The sequence below is a fragment of the Microtus ochrogaster genome, chromosome 5 (assembly GCF_000317375.1).
Source record: "Microtus ochrogaster isolate Prairie Vole_2 chromosome 5, MicOch1.0, whole genome shotgun sequence".
Taxonomy (NCBI): domain Eukaryota; kingdom Metazoa; phylum Chordata; class Mammalia; order Rodentia; family Cricetidae; genus Microtus; species Microtus ochrogaster.
This window is the reverse complement of record NC_022012.1, coordinates 45,510,291-45,527,279: the sequence shown is the minus strand read 5'-3', so window position 1 is coordinate 45,527,279 and position 16,989 is coordinate 45,510,291. Positions and strand designations below refer to the sequence as shown.

Genomic DNA, 16,989 nt, shown 5'->3' with positions numbered 1-16,989 from the left:
GTTAACTCCTCTGTGGATGCCACTCCTGTGTCTTCTCAAACCCTCAGTTAGCTGGAAAATCTTGAATAGTGTTTTATGTACAACAGGCCCCCAATTAAATAGGCTGGGGCGTCCCCCCCTTCCTGTTCACGGTAACTACCAAAGCGAGTGTAAACTTATCTTCTACACTCTAACATTTACCTAAATATTAAAGTGGAATACGAATAATTCAGGATAAGCATACCAGGATTTTAGGTAGATATTGAGAAATCTGAATCAAAATAAGCACAAAGCATGAAAAAAAAAATGACAGGTGTCTTCCTCGGAGTTTTCCTTGAAAATGGAAACAAAAAAGGGAGTGGAGTATCAAAAAAATTGTCATTTTCCAGAAACATCTATTGCTTCTACGTGGAATCTACAGACTAAGGTGTGCCCATGGAATGATAGTACCGTTAGCAAACAGCCTGCCAGTTCCCAAAGACACATCCTCCTCAGGAACAGAGTGCCCCAGAAACAGCAAAAACACTCCATAACAAATGCTTGGCTTCTCCAGCAAAAAATAAAATAAAAACTGAAATGAAACCTAATGGACCTGCGTACCAGGACTGTAGAAGCCCGAGAAGGGTGGTCCTTGGACGGAAGCACCCTTGGTGCCACTTCATGGCGGCTGATGAATGATTCCTGACATGAAAAAATAAAGCCCACATGGAAAGACTAAACGGGACCTCTCCTCACTGTTGGGAGTCAGGGTCTTTTCCTGTTGCTCTGGCAGTGCCTTGACAAAGGCAATTTAAGGGCTGGTGTCCTGTTAGGGGGCCAGAAGGGCAGAAACAGGCCCATCATTATCCAGCTGGCCACCCCAGCTCTGCTCACAGTTACTGTGGAGAAGATCAGCTGAACCACGTTAAAGTGATTTTTTTTTCAATGTTGGTTGCAGGTAGTTGGATCACTTCTCAGCCTCCCCTTCCTCGCGCCCTTCTAACCACAGACACACCACATGAATGTGTCCCACTCCTCTCAGCCCTGTCTCTCATTGCTCACTGACTATCCTACCCACCCCAAGAGTCCTGTCCCACCCCCTCCAATCAACCCAGAGACATCTGCTTAGATTAGCCACGGCTGAGAAGAGCAATACAAAACTGTGGCATGGGAACGTGTCTTGTCCATGCCTGACTCAACAGGGAAGTGCTGGTGGCTTCAGTCTCCCTGTGGGATCCCATGCATTTCAGAATGGCAGACAGGCTAAGCTGTCTTAAGGAAGATCTATAATGCTACGGCTACCAGAAAACAGGAGGCACTTCTCTAATGACTTGACATCAAGGGAAAACTCTGAGCTGCGGACTTGGTGACATTCAGTATAAGATTCTGCTCAGAACACCACTATAATTTACCCCTCCAGAGACAGAAAACCGGAAGAAGAAATAAGGAGGGAGGTGGACTGGGGAGGGGGCAAGGGAAACAAGAAGGGAAGAGAGGGGGAAGAAGGAACGCAACTCAGCTTTAGGCAGAAGGGATACCGAGGGAAGAGCCACTTCAAACAGGTGGCTAGGCTCCTTCTGAACTCATCTGAAATCTCAGTTTCCAGGGAGAGGGCTGTGAGCCGCAGGGCAGCCCTAAAAACCCTCCACAGAGAGGGTGTGGTTGAGCTCATAGGTGTTGCTTTGCTCTTCCTCCAGAAGCAGCTTGTCAATGGTCAGGGAGCTGATGGCCCTTCTGGGGTCATCCATGTCCTGAAGGACTGGCTCTGAGATAGAGATGGGAAGCTGGACAAACTGGGGCCCAGGCAGGGCTGGGGCTGGAGGTTGGTACTGCAGACTGGAGGCAGGCAACGTGGAAAGGGGCTGAGGCCACGGGAAATAGGTGAGGGGTGCCTGGTGCTCCGGACCCTCCAGCTGGGGCCCCACGGCAGGTGTAGCAGTGCTTCTTGGCTGTGATGGGGAAACACAGGAAGGACCAGGGATTAGCAACTCTGGGGTGCACACCTGCGTTCTTGCCCCAGCCTGACCTCCCATTGTACCCCGCCTTCCCGGTACTGATGTTTCATTGACTGAGGCTTTGTTTTCTCCCGCTCAGTCTCCTAGAAGGGAGAACCTGACAAGTTTCAACCTTGTCCCTCCCTCTTCTAGCTGTACGCTCAAGCAACTTCCCAATTTGGAAGCTTCACTTTTCTATGAAAGGGGATACAAAAAATAATGAGGTATTGCCACTCAATAAATTAGAGATTTTATAGGTTTCATCCACAGCTGAGAAAAGAAGATGGATAAGGAAATTCTTTGCATGGACAGATGCAAGACAGATGACCTAAACTTCCCCTTTCTATCCTCACTCTTCTCCCCGCTCCACCCCCCTCTCCCCATCATCTCCCCAGCTGCCACTGCATCTTAAGAGCAAACTGCAAAAAAACACTTGGGGAAGACTTTCCCTCAGCTTCCTGAGGGGTTTGTCACAACATGGATTCTTGATCCCAGAAGTCTGGAGTAGCACCTGGGATCCTGCCAGCCCACTCAGAGGATGCTAACGTGGCTGGTGTAAGGACTGCCCTTTGAGTAGCAAAGCTTCAGGAAGTTTCATTATTGAACAATGACCCGTGACCCCCAGCACGTGAGCTGGCGTGTATATCTAGTGCACGCAGAGTTTTTTCTCTCTCAATGTGAGCACACGCTCCCTAACTCAGCTTCTTGAAGGCAGGTAGGACCTGAGAAACCCTTACTACTTCCATTATTTCAAATATCCAAATGAAAATCCTTCCCTTTCGACTCTACCTATACAGGTCAACTGTAACTGCCGGTTCCTTGCCAGGGGATAGATAGAACTGTGGCTCTTATCTCTGCTGACCAGGGATGCTCAAGCCAGCTTTGATGAGCTAATTTACAAAATGACCAAACAATGATTTCTTGATAAAGACAGCTTTTGTGATACACAGAACCTCTCGAAGTGCAAGACAGAGATGATGACAGAGGATAACTAACGAAGAGAATCCTCAGGACTGAGATGGCTTGGAATCACTCTCCCACTTCAGGCCCATTGCTATGGAAACGAGCTGCCTGGGGAAGGTGTTGAATTAACTCTTTCCTATTCACTCTCATCAAGCTCCACCCCCAGATCAGTTCGTGGGATAGCCAGGTGGGCGTGACGTAAAAGGACTCCCACAAACCTTGCCAGGAAAGCACTCTGAAACAGAGATCAGGGACCCTAGAATGACACTGGACCCTGGAGGCAAACAGAGGGGCCATGGGGAGCTAAGGCGAGCTCTACCACCAAGGGTGGGTTCTGAGACCATCCAGCTCTCCTACCCACAGTACCAGAGCAGAGCTGGTCGCCAGTAGGTCAACTAGCTTGCTGGCTTCCTAGACCTTTTCTCCTCATAAGCACTTAAGGGATTCCCATTCTTTTGGACACATGGGGACCAAGCATATAAAAGTATAACTCCCTTCCTCCACTCTCCAAGGATGGGGGAGGCGTCCTATCCTAGCAGGCACTAGAAAGCAGTCGTTTGTTGACAGGGCTGGCAGACTATGGCCACGAGACTAATAGCTAACATTATGTAGTGCTTTCTGTATGCTAAGCATGGTCCCAATACTCAACATCTTACTAGTAACTCCCATTTTTTCCCATCTTAGAGATGAGGGCAGTGCATTGAGAGAGGTCAAAGTTCTACACACAGAGGTACTAAGTAAAAGGTGAAGGGTGTTGAACACAGGTAACGGGACATTACAGCAGGAAACAAACAAAAACCTACAGGAGGGTCTGACCCAAAAGTAGTTTCCTTGATGCATAGTATCAACTTGGGCTCAGCCTGGAAGCCTTATAATAGTTTCCATTACTAACTGTACAACCACTCCCTAGGTTCTCTGGACTGACAGGAACCCAGACCCTTTCTACACAGGTCTCACCTACTGCACCACCTGCTAAAATCTTCACTCACAGAGACCCAGTGCTTTCAGAGTAGCTGGGGAGGTTTGGACTAGAAGCAAGAGATCGTCCTAACCCATAGGAGTAAAAGACAAGACGTGACAATACAAGCATACAATGTCTTTGCAGGGGATAGATAGTTCCAGTCAATAGGAACAGGAGCAAGTCACCCTGGGAAATGCAGTGAACTTTGTTCCCTATTATGGGAATTGATAGCCAAGAAAATCAAGAGTTTTCTCAAAGGGTGCTATTAGCATGGATAGACAGGGTTCTGTGTTTGTGTGACATACCGTGACATTAGTAATGAGTGGCGGGGAAGCGTAGGTCAGCACCGAGGAGGGCCCCACCACTGTGTAACTGGGGCAAACTGGCTGCACATACATGTCAGCTGAGTAAGGGCAGCTGACAGCTTCGTGGGACACATACTCCGTGTAGGGTGTCCATGGAGTCAAGGGCTGGAGGGTGGCCGGGGCAGGTTGGGAGAGCCAGCCAGCACACAATGTCCCCTCCTCTGTCACTGTGGAAGCAGAAACCTCCATATCAAGGCAGGAAGGACCTGTCGGGAAGAAGAAAATTATAGAACTGCAGGCTCCACCGGAGAGGGTCCCCACAGACACCAAGGCTTCAGAGAAGAGCTCTTACCCACTGTGCTGTAGGTTGCCAGGGGCTGGTGGGGCAGCACCACCTGGAAAGGGACAAGAAGACCAGAATGGGTATTGATTTATCTCTAGCAAGCCCTCTGCAGGGACTCCCAGAGGCCCAGAGTAGGAGACTCATAGGGGGAAATCTCCCACCCCACATCCCAACCATCACCACCTGAATTTTTTTGAGGGATTTATGTTTCGATTTAGCAAGAAGGCTATAGAATTAGAGAAACTTCCTGAATCCCCACCTCGTATCATGGTGAGTACCATCGGCTCCCTCAAGCCTCATCAACAGGTATTTCCCCCCAAATAGATAAATGCAAGAAGCACCACTATTCCCCTCACCACCCTGAGGAACCACCGGCTTAGCTTGTCCAGGGTCTACTTTCTCCGTGTAAGCCGCTGTGTTCATGTCCCGTGGGTGTTGCATGAATCAGGGAAGAACACTCTCATCTTATCTCTCTGGCCACTCTGACAAGTCCAACTGCACACACACACACACACACACACACACACACATACACACACACACACACACACACACCTGTGGATGCACTGCCCCCACAACAGCCCCTCACCGCAGTAGGTGGGGCAGCTGCCCCACTGCTGGCATGGCCACGCTTTCTCCTCAGTAGCTCCTTCACTGGCTCCTTGACTCGAACACCCTGGTATGGCCGTGGTGGGGCAGGAGCTTGCTCTGGAGCTGTGGCTGTAAAGAGGAAGATCACTGGAACCCCCAGCCCTTCTCAGATGCTCCCAACCACAAGTGCCCATTTCCTCTAGTACCCAACTCTCTAAGTTGTACTTAACATGGCAAATCTCTGTGATGCTTCCTAGAATATTTCTGCCAAGACTCCTTCTGCCCCCAAACTTTCTGGGGCTCTATTATATTCAAATACTTAAGCCCTGTCCCCTTTGTCTGAAAGTGACGGGGCTTCCCACAGAACCCCATGTTTCTGACCCTTTTGCATGCTACATGAACTGGCTCCAACAAGAAGGCCTGGTTACACTCCTCAGCATCCCCAGGCAGGTTTCACCTCCCTATCTTCATTACTGCTTCTGATAACCAGAATTCAGATTCTGGGGCTACTTCTCTGACCTCTGCAGACCATGAAATTCCTGTACCCACCTCTCCAACACCATCTGGAGCTGACTGGCACTCACATAGGTGGCCGTAAATAGTGACAACCAGACCAAGAACTCTTGAGTCAGGTATAGGTGGATTCAGATCCCATCTCAGTCACAATCTAGCAGTGTGGTCCTATGAAGTAACTCAATTTCTCCGAGCCTCTTAACCTGTAGTATCTTATCATATGAATATTGGTCAAAGTAACGTGGTGTGGAACATAAAAAATAAGGTGTATGTGTCATATAAAATCAGTTACAGAACAGTCATTTAGCAAACAGGATTTCTCTTGTTTTCTTTCTCTTTGGGTTGTTGGTGCTGTGGATACAAGCCAGAGCCTTGGACATGCTAGGCAAGTGTTCTACCACTGAGCTATACCATCTTCCTCCCAAATTCAATAAATTTACAGCCTGATAGGTAATGATTAGTTATTCTTGTCTGTATGAGTTTAAAATGCTTCCAGCATGATTATAAACTTCTCAAGATATTGTGCCTCATTGTTTCTGCCTCCCCGAGTGGCAGACATGCCTAAGCTCTCTATAATCTTAGTTTTGGCTGTTTGCTAACTAATCATCTGAGCGATGCTCCAAATATCCTTCTTTTTATTATCCTTTTACCTCTCAGTTAATTGACTGAGAAAAATTGTGTATCTGCCAGGTCCTTGGTGATTCTCAGAGCATGAGACAATGTTGATTCATGTGTCCTAGAAGGGGTGTCTACCTTGCTTCTGGGAGAATGCTTCCTTTTCCTTTTGTCAAAATATCCAAGAATCCAAAGCATCAACAAAACCTGAGTCAGGGCATAGGATTTTCCCTTGCCTGGTAGATCAGAGACAACCTATGCCTGCAGATGGAAAGGCCCATGGAAGGTAGGCCAAGATCTAGGTCATCCAAGATCAAGAAGCAATGGTCTCTGGGACTCACACAAGGAGCCCATTATCCTCCAAAGATAAGGGCCCAGGGACCCAGGCTTTGTATCAAAGGCCCGGAAGCCTGGGTATCTGTTCAACCCGGATCCACTGGGTTGCCTTGACTGAACTTTGTTCAGTAAACACCCAGCTGATTCTGATAACAACTCTGCCCAAGACTTCCCACAAGGCTCTTAGGCACTCAGCACCAGCATAGTCTGGTCTTGAAGACTAGAAGGCAAAGAAGTCATACATAGTCAGCCAGTGGAGTCGAGACAAGAGCTTCAGAGGCAGACAGTAAGAGAGCCCCGCTCCTCAGTCTTGGCATCAGACCTATCTATGGTATGGTTTCCTACCTGATCATGGTGCAGAATCAACTAGAAAATGTGTGTGTGTGTGTGTGTGTGTGTGTGTGTGTGTGTGTGTGTGTGTGTGTGTGTGTGTGTGTGTGTGTGTGTAGCAGAGAAAGTAAGCAATGAAACACCTACCAATGAGATGAGAGATTTGGGCTGAGGTAAGAGTGTGTACCATGAAGAGCCAGCATCGCATTTGTGCCCCGAGACCACCGCCATCTTTGTTCAAAACAGCAATGACAACTGATTTAAGAGCCCAAAATAGCTGCATTCAAATATAGGCTGTCACTTATTAGTAGAAAATTCCCAGATTTATGTAATGACTCTAGGCCTCTGTTTTCTTATCTGTAAGATGGAGAGATGTTTTTAACTTCCCAGTGACATGCCTTTAGCCCCAATCTTTCTTCTGACTGCATTTCTCCTGCGTGAGTGCTGTTTGCACACCTCGTCTGCAGAGTCCAGCTGAGCGTTCCCCACAGACGGAAGTGTGCGTGACTGCCAGGAGAGACAGGACTGGCGCCTCTGCCTCTGCTTCATTCTGCTACCTCCTCAGGATCATTCTTCTCCACATCAGCCTTCCTCACAGACATGACACCCGATCTCTGCGCGCCTCCTCTCAGGTTCCCTTTCATTCCTCAGGCACAGAGCCTGGCCTCAGCTGCTCTGCTCCCAGAACAAATACTTAGACCTTCTCCCGCCTGCCACCCAAACCTCATTATTTATTCTAGGAGCACTACACATAACACCTCAGCCCAAATCAGAGACAGGCATGTGTTCCAGGTACCTCTGATTTGCATGTACAGCTCTGGGAAAGAGCTTAGAGGCCTCCAGGTCCCATTCCTTCTCTGGTTCTACTTCATCTTTGAAACTGGACACGCCATGCGCTCGGCTAGAAAAGGACTGGCCGGGCGCTCCCAGATCTTGTGAAGTCAGGATTTCCTGGCCCCTGTTGCTTTAAAATCTAAGAAAGCTTTGGGGAGATGCTGTGAAGACAGTGTACTGCCCTCTAATGTCTCTGGGACGTGCAGAATTAACAAATGTGTCCTGGCAGACTGTAAAAGTCCTGGTCTAGTACAGCTGGGGTGCTCCCACAGCCCTGGGTCTGAAGCCAGTGGATAAGGGATCTGGTGACTGATGCCATCCGAGCAGGCAAGAGTGGGGTTGTTTCTGAGGTGTCGCTGCCGAGCTCCGAGCTCCATAGGACAACAGAAGCCAAAGCATCAAGACGCCTCCCCGCACCCCCCCCCCCAGGAAGCTTAATAGACTAGGATACTTGTAAGTTGACAAGCTGTAGTTGGGGCCTTTCACACTAATCTACAGAAAGTAACCATCAGCATAATCCCCCAGCAAACACTGTGATCTCAGCTGTCGCCAGCACCAGAGCTGAGCTCACTATGGAAATTCGGAAGAAAAAGAAAAGACTTTGTCCAAAGTCACAGCTACCTTGGCTTGGGGCTGCTGAGTCCTTGAACTGATCTACCTTTCCAATGACTCCGCTGAAATAGCTCATGACTTTTTCAACAAAATATTAACATAATCTAAAATGGCAATTTTTAAAAATAGTATCTGAAGAAAATAAAGTAGAAATTGAAATAATACCATATCAGCAGAGACAAGGAAAGCCCAGACTGGCACTAACTAGAGAATTTAACAATTTGTCAGTCACACTGCTGCACTGGGTAGCACACTAGGTAAGCCTGAAATTTTCTCAGCATTCCTCTTGTGGTGTGAAGACCCCTGGAGCTTCTGTGGGCTTGAGAGAATCCATTACAATGGAAAACCAGTCTAGCCGAACATGAACCTCTGGGAGTCTCTTTACACAGGAGTTCACCACACTGCCTTTCTTTACCATTGGCCACCGGTTGCCCATGGTATTCCAGGGAGGAAAAAAGAGTTTTAAAAGTCTAGTGGACAGGAAACCCACACATTTGGTCACAGAGAGAGCTTCCTTCCCCCCCCACCCCGAAACTAGCAGTAAAGATCCAGAGGTGTGAACAGTCAGCAGGGGGCGTTGCGCTTCGCTACCACACACACAGAGAGACCACTGCATGTCACAAAAAGAAGAGTCCTGCGGCTGCCATATGCCTGAAGGTGCATAGCACTGTAGTTTAAAGCCAACAAGTTACATCCCACAGTCCCCGGATGCACACTGGCATCAATGCTCACGCTCTACCAGGCTGAGAGAACACAGGTTTCTGCTGAGTTGAATAAGCATGGCACTCAGGTTTTCTCAATGAGAGCACAATAAAATCTCACTAAGGAAATATGCAAAACCCTCAGCACCTATTTATTTAATAACCCTATGCAAACCACAGCGCACATACTACTCAACCAAAGAGCCAGTCGCCAGGTCCTGGTCATCAGTAACTGGTCTTTCAGTATAGCTTTAAAAGAACCCACGTTGGATAGGTGTTTCCTGAGAGAAGATCCTTGCCTCCGCCATTGAGATTCCCCTTGGGTTGCCAGCAGACCGGACAACCATTAAGAGCTCTGCCCTAAAAACTGTGTAACATATAGGTTAAACACGAATTTACACCACCAGGGAGCCATAGAACAGGCGTCCTCACAGCTCTAGGAACTTTTCTGTCCCATCTTGACAGGCTGTTCAAGCTTCAGTCCCAAGTGAGTTGAACCTCAAGGCTACAGCCACATGGGCCACTTTGAACGATATAAGCCACGTAGATGAGAAAGTCACAGGACACACACTATCACTTAAGACGCTGTCTGAATCACTCCCGACAACCGCTGTGAATGTTTTCTTTCGCTGCTGGTGTTCGATGTCATCCAAAAGAAAGGGGAACTCATTACGGTGAAGGACACCTAATGCTCAACCAAAACAAATAATTCAACAACAGGACTGCATGCCCGGGGCTAACGAACTAGCTTCTACCAAAAACAAACTCTGAAAAGTTGCTGACACTTTAACGTGAAGAGCCTTGTTTGTCTTGGTGGCCTGAGATAGCTGGGGTCTTCTGGGAAGCATGAGATTGGGTAGGCCACAGGCTCGCTCACATCCCCTGCTGAATTGCTACTGCAGGTGCTCTTCTTAGCGTGAAGTTCACGACCAAAGTTCTCAAAGTTGCTGTTTTCATTTATGGACAGTGGTTGGTTTTTTTTTTTTTTTTTTTCTAAACAGGAAGAAAGACTTTGTTCTTTGGTCAGAGGGACTTGACATACTACAGAAAGATTTTTCCCTCCTAATTTACACAAAATTTCCTTTTTTTAAAAAAATGTAAGCCAACAAAACGTTGCTGTGTATATGTAAATATGGGCTTTCTAGTCACTAATGCTTGAAGCAGGAGAGTCCACGGAGGGGAACAATAAACATTCCATTTATACATTCCAGCAATCTATATAATACTCAAGATGGAAAGGAAAATAGAGGGTGTGGAAAGGGGCAAGGGCCGGGGACATGACTGTATAAAAGTTATCTAGAAGTAAGAGGATGATTCTCCTTCCCAGTTTAAAAAAAAAAGTTATCTAGAAGATCTGAGAGAAGAGAGATAGAACTATACTTGCGTTATGATATGATATTGCTTGTAAGACTGCTAGTGTGCAGCCAGGGAGCAAACAATGAGAGGTCTCTATCATGAGATCCCCAAAATGGTGTTTGGGTCTGGCTAAGTCAGAGAAGAGGAAGGAATCAGTGGTTTGCTTGCACTCCCTGAGATGACCCCCCGCCAAGAAACCACGTTCCTTCCCCATTGGTCCTGCAGTGTTTAGTCATCAGCCACAGGTGAATCCACTGTGGAAAGGACGAGGAGTCACTAAGAAAGCCCTCAAACTCGGAGAGGGAAAAAGGGGCCCTGGGAAACAACACAGGTGATGAGTAGCCACCTACTCATCTGATGCTATCTATGGTGACCGCAGTCATAGGGCGCCAGACCTTGGACCAAAGTTATCCAATAAGGACAACATGCTGTCTCAAGAAAGTCATAGAGACCACAGCATGGCCACTAAGTGTGACCCCGACAGGCATTTCTCTCATTGCATTAGATGGAAAAAGAAAACCCATTCACACTCAGCCCATCCTGGACTTAGCAGCTTCTGCCTAGGGTGCTTCCTCATGAAGGCTTTGAATTACAGGTAGCCCACCCGATGACCTCAGGCAAAGGCAGCCATGGGTCTCTGGCATGAAGTCTTCTGGGTGGCGAGGTTCCTTGAATCTCTCTTCACAAACACCACAGCCAACTTGGTGCCCACTGTGCCTTCCATGCCACCTGTCCACCCTCTTTCCAAACCCACTGTGGAACAGTGGGTGCAGAAAGCTGTGGCAGACATCTTGGTATGTGCACCTACTTAATGCTGAATGAATGGGTGGCGGTAGTCCGTGTGTTTCCAGGTCATAATCTGAACTCCCAGAAGCCCTGAAATCCTCACCTATGTTTTCATGAAGTTCTGTGGTGTGGTTCTCAGAGCCTTTGATAGAAACAATATTATGGGGGGTTGCACTACAACCTCTGAAACAAACAAGAGATATAGTGGATACTCTCCTCCCCTTCTTCTACTGATGAAGAGGGTGACACCTTCGATATGTTCAATGGATTGTCCAATGGCTGCATTTATCAGGAGCAGCGTCATCAAGCAAATCAAGACCTGATTCCAACATAGCCCATTTTTTTCTCACCACACATCCTCCTCTTGCCTCTAACTGCCCCATTTTTCTCTCTATGTAGCATTGAAGTTCAGTCATTTAAAGGTCCCTGAGCCAATCCTAGCTCTCCTTCCTCTAGTTGGAATACTGGCTTGGGCCATGTGACCTGTCTCTCTTGATGACCAATTCTTCCAAAAAAAAAAAATGGTGGTTTCCAGGTGATAGAGCCCTGCACAAGAAACTTGTCAAAAGTCTGCTCACATGAAGAGTGACAAGAACTGAGAGACTCAATTCCTGGCAAGGTTTTATTTTGGGTATTTTTCTACTGAAATGACAGCAGATAGGTCCACCTGAGAAACCAGCTGCATCTGCCTGCCTTTTATAGAAACTAGGGTCATCAGAGCAGAAAGGGTTCCTATCTCAGATATACCACGTCTCTGATCTGGGGTCAAGACCAAGAGACATCTGATAGACCATTTATCTGGCAAATACTTGTTGAGCGGATCACACTCGGTCCCGGCCCTCGGGGAACTTGCCATCTACTCAGATGGGATATGCAGACTTTAATGAAACAATCACACAAGCAAATCTCGAATTGCAAACTGTGATGAAGCTATATCCGTTCCAGAACTGTAGGGTTCTGACTTCTGCTTCCACCTGATTCAGTAAGGCTTGAATGGGCAGCAAGCTGTCCCTGGGGACGGTATGAAGAGAAGAGAGGCAAGAGGCATGACAGGCAGTTCTCTCTCCAGTGCAGAGACTGACCCGGGGTCAGTGGCTTGGGCCTTATCATGAGTATGAGTAAGAGAATGAGTCTCAGCCAAGATACTCAAAGTGATAGGCCCTCGGGATGTTTCCCCAACTGCTGTCTTCCCTTGGGTGATTAGCCTGGGAGAAGAGCCCCATCTAGATTCAGTCTCAGGTGCTAACTTCTTTTCATTTTTCTTGTGTGTGCATGTCTGTGAAGGATCCAGGGGATGAGTATGTGTGTATAGGTGCACATGAAGCCCAGAGTTCAACCTACATGTCATCTACTGGAGTTTTTTTTTTCTTTTTGAGGCAGGATCTCTCACTGGCCTAGAACTCATTGATCCAGCTAGACTGACTAGCCAGAGCATCCCTTCTTGCTTCAACCTTCCTAGCACCGGGATGAGAGGTACATGCCACCATGCCAGTTCTGATCAAAGTCAGTACTGATACTAGCATGGCAAGAGCGTTGACAACCAAACTATCTCCCCAGCCCTTGCATGCCACTTTCTGAGACTCAAATTTGCAGTGATTGTTTTTTTGAGTTGATGCAGAGCTACCCTTGATGAAATCATTGCCCACCCCATCTGGGGTGGACCTATTTCAATTGAAAGAGGAAGAAAAGTCCAGTGTCATGCAAAGTTCCTTTGCACTGAGATACAATGTGGTACTGATTAAAACCTGGAAGACCTAGCGTGGAAGCTTGCTACCGTGGTTTATTACCTGTGTGACCCTCAGCAAGTAACTTAGTTGTGTAAGCCTCAGTTTCTCCACCTGTAAAATGAGGACAATATTGTCTGTCTAAAAGGGCTGTGAAGATTATGCACACACTGACATGTGTGGTGGATAACAGGTGCCAAGCAAAAAGTCACTGTCACCGGCCTTACCTTGTTGCCTACTGAGACTAAATGTCTGAGCATACCCAGGACCCTGCTACCTGCAGAGCCTGTCTCACTTTGTCTTTATCATGCTCCTGGAAGTCATCTTCAAGTACCTGGGCCTAAAGCCCCCAAAGAAAGCCTTATTTTGGGGAAACAGAGAAGCCAAGGATAGCAAGGGATTGACCAAAGACCTCACTGAAAGACAACAACCCTGATTAGGAGACGAAAGCCTGGCATCGGCTTTTGTAATAATTATATAAGCAAAGCATATTTCTGTCTTTAAAAGCCACTAGACAATTGGGCTTGTAGCCTATTTAAAACTTTTTAAAGCTGCCTCTGAGAGGAAATACCTTGGATACGTTTGAGAGACAAAGTGCGATGCTGTCTATGCCCTCTTCCTGACCTCAGATGCTAGCTACTCCTTACGGAATCCGTAAGAGTCTCTAAAAAAACAGGGACATAGCCACAGCTGAGGCTGGATTGTAGATATTCCTTCAGTGGGTCTGGATAACTAGAAACAGATATCGCATGTGAAGTGTTTATGTGGTTATGTATACAAGGAATACAGTTCTAGAATGTAGTCCTCAGGGGGTGTATGGGTTGTGTCACCTGTTAGAACAAAGCAGATTCCTGGCTCACACATTGGACATCACCTCCACTTCACAGGAGCAGCAGCCTCAAAGCAGGGTGTGTGTGTGTGTGTGTGTGTGTGTCTGTCTGTGTGTGTCTGTGTGTGTCTGTGTGTGTCTGTGTGTGTCTGTGTGTCTGTGTGTGTCTGTGTAATGGCCTAACCTGAGAACTCATGACCATAAGTCCCACATTAAAACTATCCAACCGTTAACCTAAATTCTAGAAGAAAGCAACTGCATCAAGAGAGATAGAGCAGATGAGAGGAATTCATCTTCATTTATTAAATAAAGATCTGAATCTAGAATTATTAACTTGATCCAATATAGATCAGGAGGAAAAACCTGTGGTTGGGCAGCTTGAAGAGGCAGGTGGATGCACAGTGGTTAGTTTCTTGCCTAATACCTAGTTGTAGTTTTCCAAGGCTAAAGAGAGTCTTATAAAAGAAATTAGTTTTTATCCTGAGATTCTTGGGTAAGGACTACTCTCTTCAAGGATGTATCAGGGGTTGTATTTAAGGATCATGTCCAAGTGCCCAGTTGCAAGGCTCATGAGTGGTGTAGGGTTTGTAAATTGTCCTGGTTACTGCCTCATGAAGGAAAACGTAACTTGTCGTTGAGATGGGATTTTGTGACAGTTCTAGGGTTTACTAACTCACCAGAGGCCCTAATAATATGGGAGGCTCCCTTATAACGGGCACTGGAGGAGTGGTTATTATAATATCAAGTCTGAGAAACATGTCACTAGATCATGTTTTTAAGAAATTGCCTCCTTCCGTATTCTCCAGAAACCCACATGACTGAAGGCATGACCTTCGCAGCTGCAAAGCTTCATGAAAACCAACATGCTTCACAGTGACTCACTCTGTAAGCCTAGAACCTGTGACTAGCTCTCAGGACTCTTGGTCAAAGGAGGACGGGCTGGCTAGAGCCCTTAAGACCCCTAGGACAAGATTAAGATGCCAGCAAGTGCCTAAGAGGCAAGGAAATTAGGACATGAACAAACAAGGCAAGCTCTGGGCATCCCCACCCTAGAGATGCTTCATCTTGACGTTCATGTTAGGATCCCACAAGACATTTGATTTGAAAAGAGAATATCAACAGCATTTATGGGCAATTATGAGCCTAGACATCTTTGGAATTTTTTATTCCGATGCTAAAATGCCACAGTATTTCCCAGAACCTAATCAGTGAACCTGATTATCATCATGTGTTCTTCATGACCTACATATGTCCCATGGCATCATCACTGAACCCATCTTCCCATTTGATGAAGATAGTTTGTTTCATTGCTTCATTTATCTAGGTTACATCGCTAGACCGGATGCCCAGCACACGCAAGCACAGCATAGTGTTAATATGGCTGACTTTTCCCCCACACTTTTCTTTCGTGAGTGGATAAAACTCTCATCCAGTACTAAAACTCATTATTTTCAACACTTTTCCTCTGTCCTTTCTTTCCCAGCTCCTCAACATTTGCCACTCCTAGGAGGTTTTAAGAATATTTATTATTGTCTCCCTTCTCTGTAAAAGCTTGATTCTTTCTAATGGGTTAAATGGTAATAGAGTTTTCCTGGATGGTGATCGACTTCTTTCGGGCACCGGCACCTAGTCTGAGAATGATTCTGGCTTCTAAGACTTTGGCTGCCCCCTTTTCCCGGCAAGTACTGCTAATGAAACTCTTACTAAAAAAAGGAGGCAACACATTGCTGTTTCGGTTTTCGGTATCATTAGCGCTATTTCTTGACCATTTCAAGTGCTGTTCTCCTCATAACCTACTTATAAATAACCCAGTCCAAACTTGTGAATTAAAAAACAAACACAAGTTAAAAGCCCCACGCTACCTGATGAGGGTGGTAAGGAAGTCATGGACAAACGGGTCTCAAACTGATCAGCTTAGACATCAGCACTGACCCTGATCCTGAGTCCTGTTATTAATTCCAGGACCAGGAATAGTCACCCTGCAGCTTTGCAAGTAATATCAAACTCACAGCTTATAATCTATAGTTAGCCTGTATAAACTCTACCCTTAGTGAGGGAAAATAATAATAGTAACAGCTACTTTACTGGGTGTTTGTTTACTGCCAAGAAAGGTAGTAAACACCCACCACAACCCATGAAGGAAGAACCACATCCTTGGTGTGTATACAGAAAGAGAAGAGATATCCCAGAACCACAACCAGTAAGACATAGATCTGAAACTCGTATCTGCTTGACCCTGAAGCTGATCCTTAAACTCCTAAAAGCAAACAAAGAGCAGCAATATTCCTTTAAAACTCTAAATAAAACCCCACTCACAATAGCTTTCTCTCCAATAAGTAAACACATTATGAAAGAATCCTGAAGGTCTGAGTAGTCATCTGTGGGCTACTGTGTTTTATCTCGCTGTTGTCCTTTATCTAACATAGAAAGCCTTGGCTTTCACCAAACACATGTCCTAAGCCCTAGGAGGTAGCCCAACTTGGTGGCAGGGAACAGGGCAGCTTAGCACGTCAATATTTTGGGTCTGTTTTAGATGAATTTTATATCATAGGTGAGTTACTAATATGATATTTAAGAGCATCTTATAATGGGACCCATGTCATGGCCTTTTTATGAGAAGCAGATGAAAGAGTACAAAGTGTGGCAAAGATTGACAGTTGTCACATCCAGTGCCACTTGTTCCTTCTTTTTTAGTAGCCCTTCCACTGGCAACATGCCCATCTAAATAATTATGTTCTTCTCCCTTGTAGATGGAGTAGCCATGAGATGTCAAAAAAGGTTGTCTGTTAGGAGAAGGGACAGTAATGAATTAGATATATATGTATATATGTATGTATGTATGTATGTATGTATATATATACATATATATATATGTATATATATACATTTTTCCAGTTCTTTCAAGGCTTGATGATCACCAATGTGGTGGCCTGAGTTAGTGACAATCAGGAAATTTTGAAGACAAAAGTCATATGCTGAAGACATCAGACTAGAAAGACAAAATAAACCAGAATCTTGTTGGCAGTACAGAGACCCCATGGTGTCCGGAAATCTACTATGAACTTCTTTTAAGTAACAAGAAGTACAGTCCAGATTCTCACTTAAATTCCTATTATGTCTTCTTACTTAGCTTCTTTAGGTTCAACAATTGTAGACTCCATGATCCTTATTTATGGCTAGAAACCAATTATGTGTGAGTACATCCCATGTTCATCTTTTTGGGTCTGGGTTACCTCAC

General features: G+C 46.1%; 1 protein-coding gene across 1 annotated transcript in view; it reads right to left on the bottom strand.

Moving 5' to 3' along the window:
• Positions 1-1,592: 1,592 nt before the first annotated feature.
• The window catches only part of Pou2af1 (POU class 2 associating factor 1), a 65,288-nt gene continuing 49,891 nt past the window's right edge, over positions 1,593-16,989 (bottom strand). The window contains exons 4-7 of the mRNA XM_026779094.1: positions 5,114-5,244; positions 4,534-4,576; positions 4,182-4,447; positions 1,593-1,907 (exon numbers count right to left, since the gene is read on the bottom strand). Coding sequence (XP_026634895.1) covers positions 1,593-1,907; positions 4,182-4,447; positions 4,534-4,576; positions 5,114-5,244 — 755 coding nt within the window. The remainder of the gene's footprint in view (positions 1,908-4,181; positions 4,448-4,533; positions 4,577-5,113; positions 5,245-16,989) is intronic.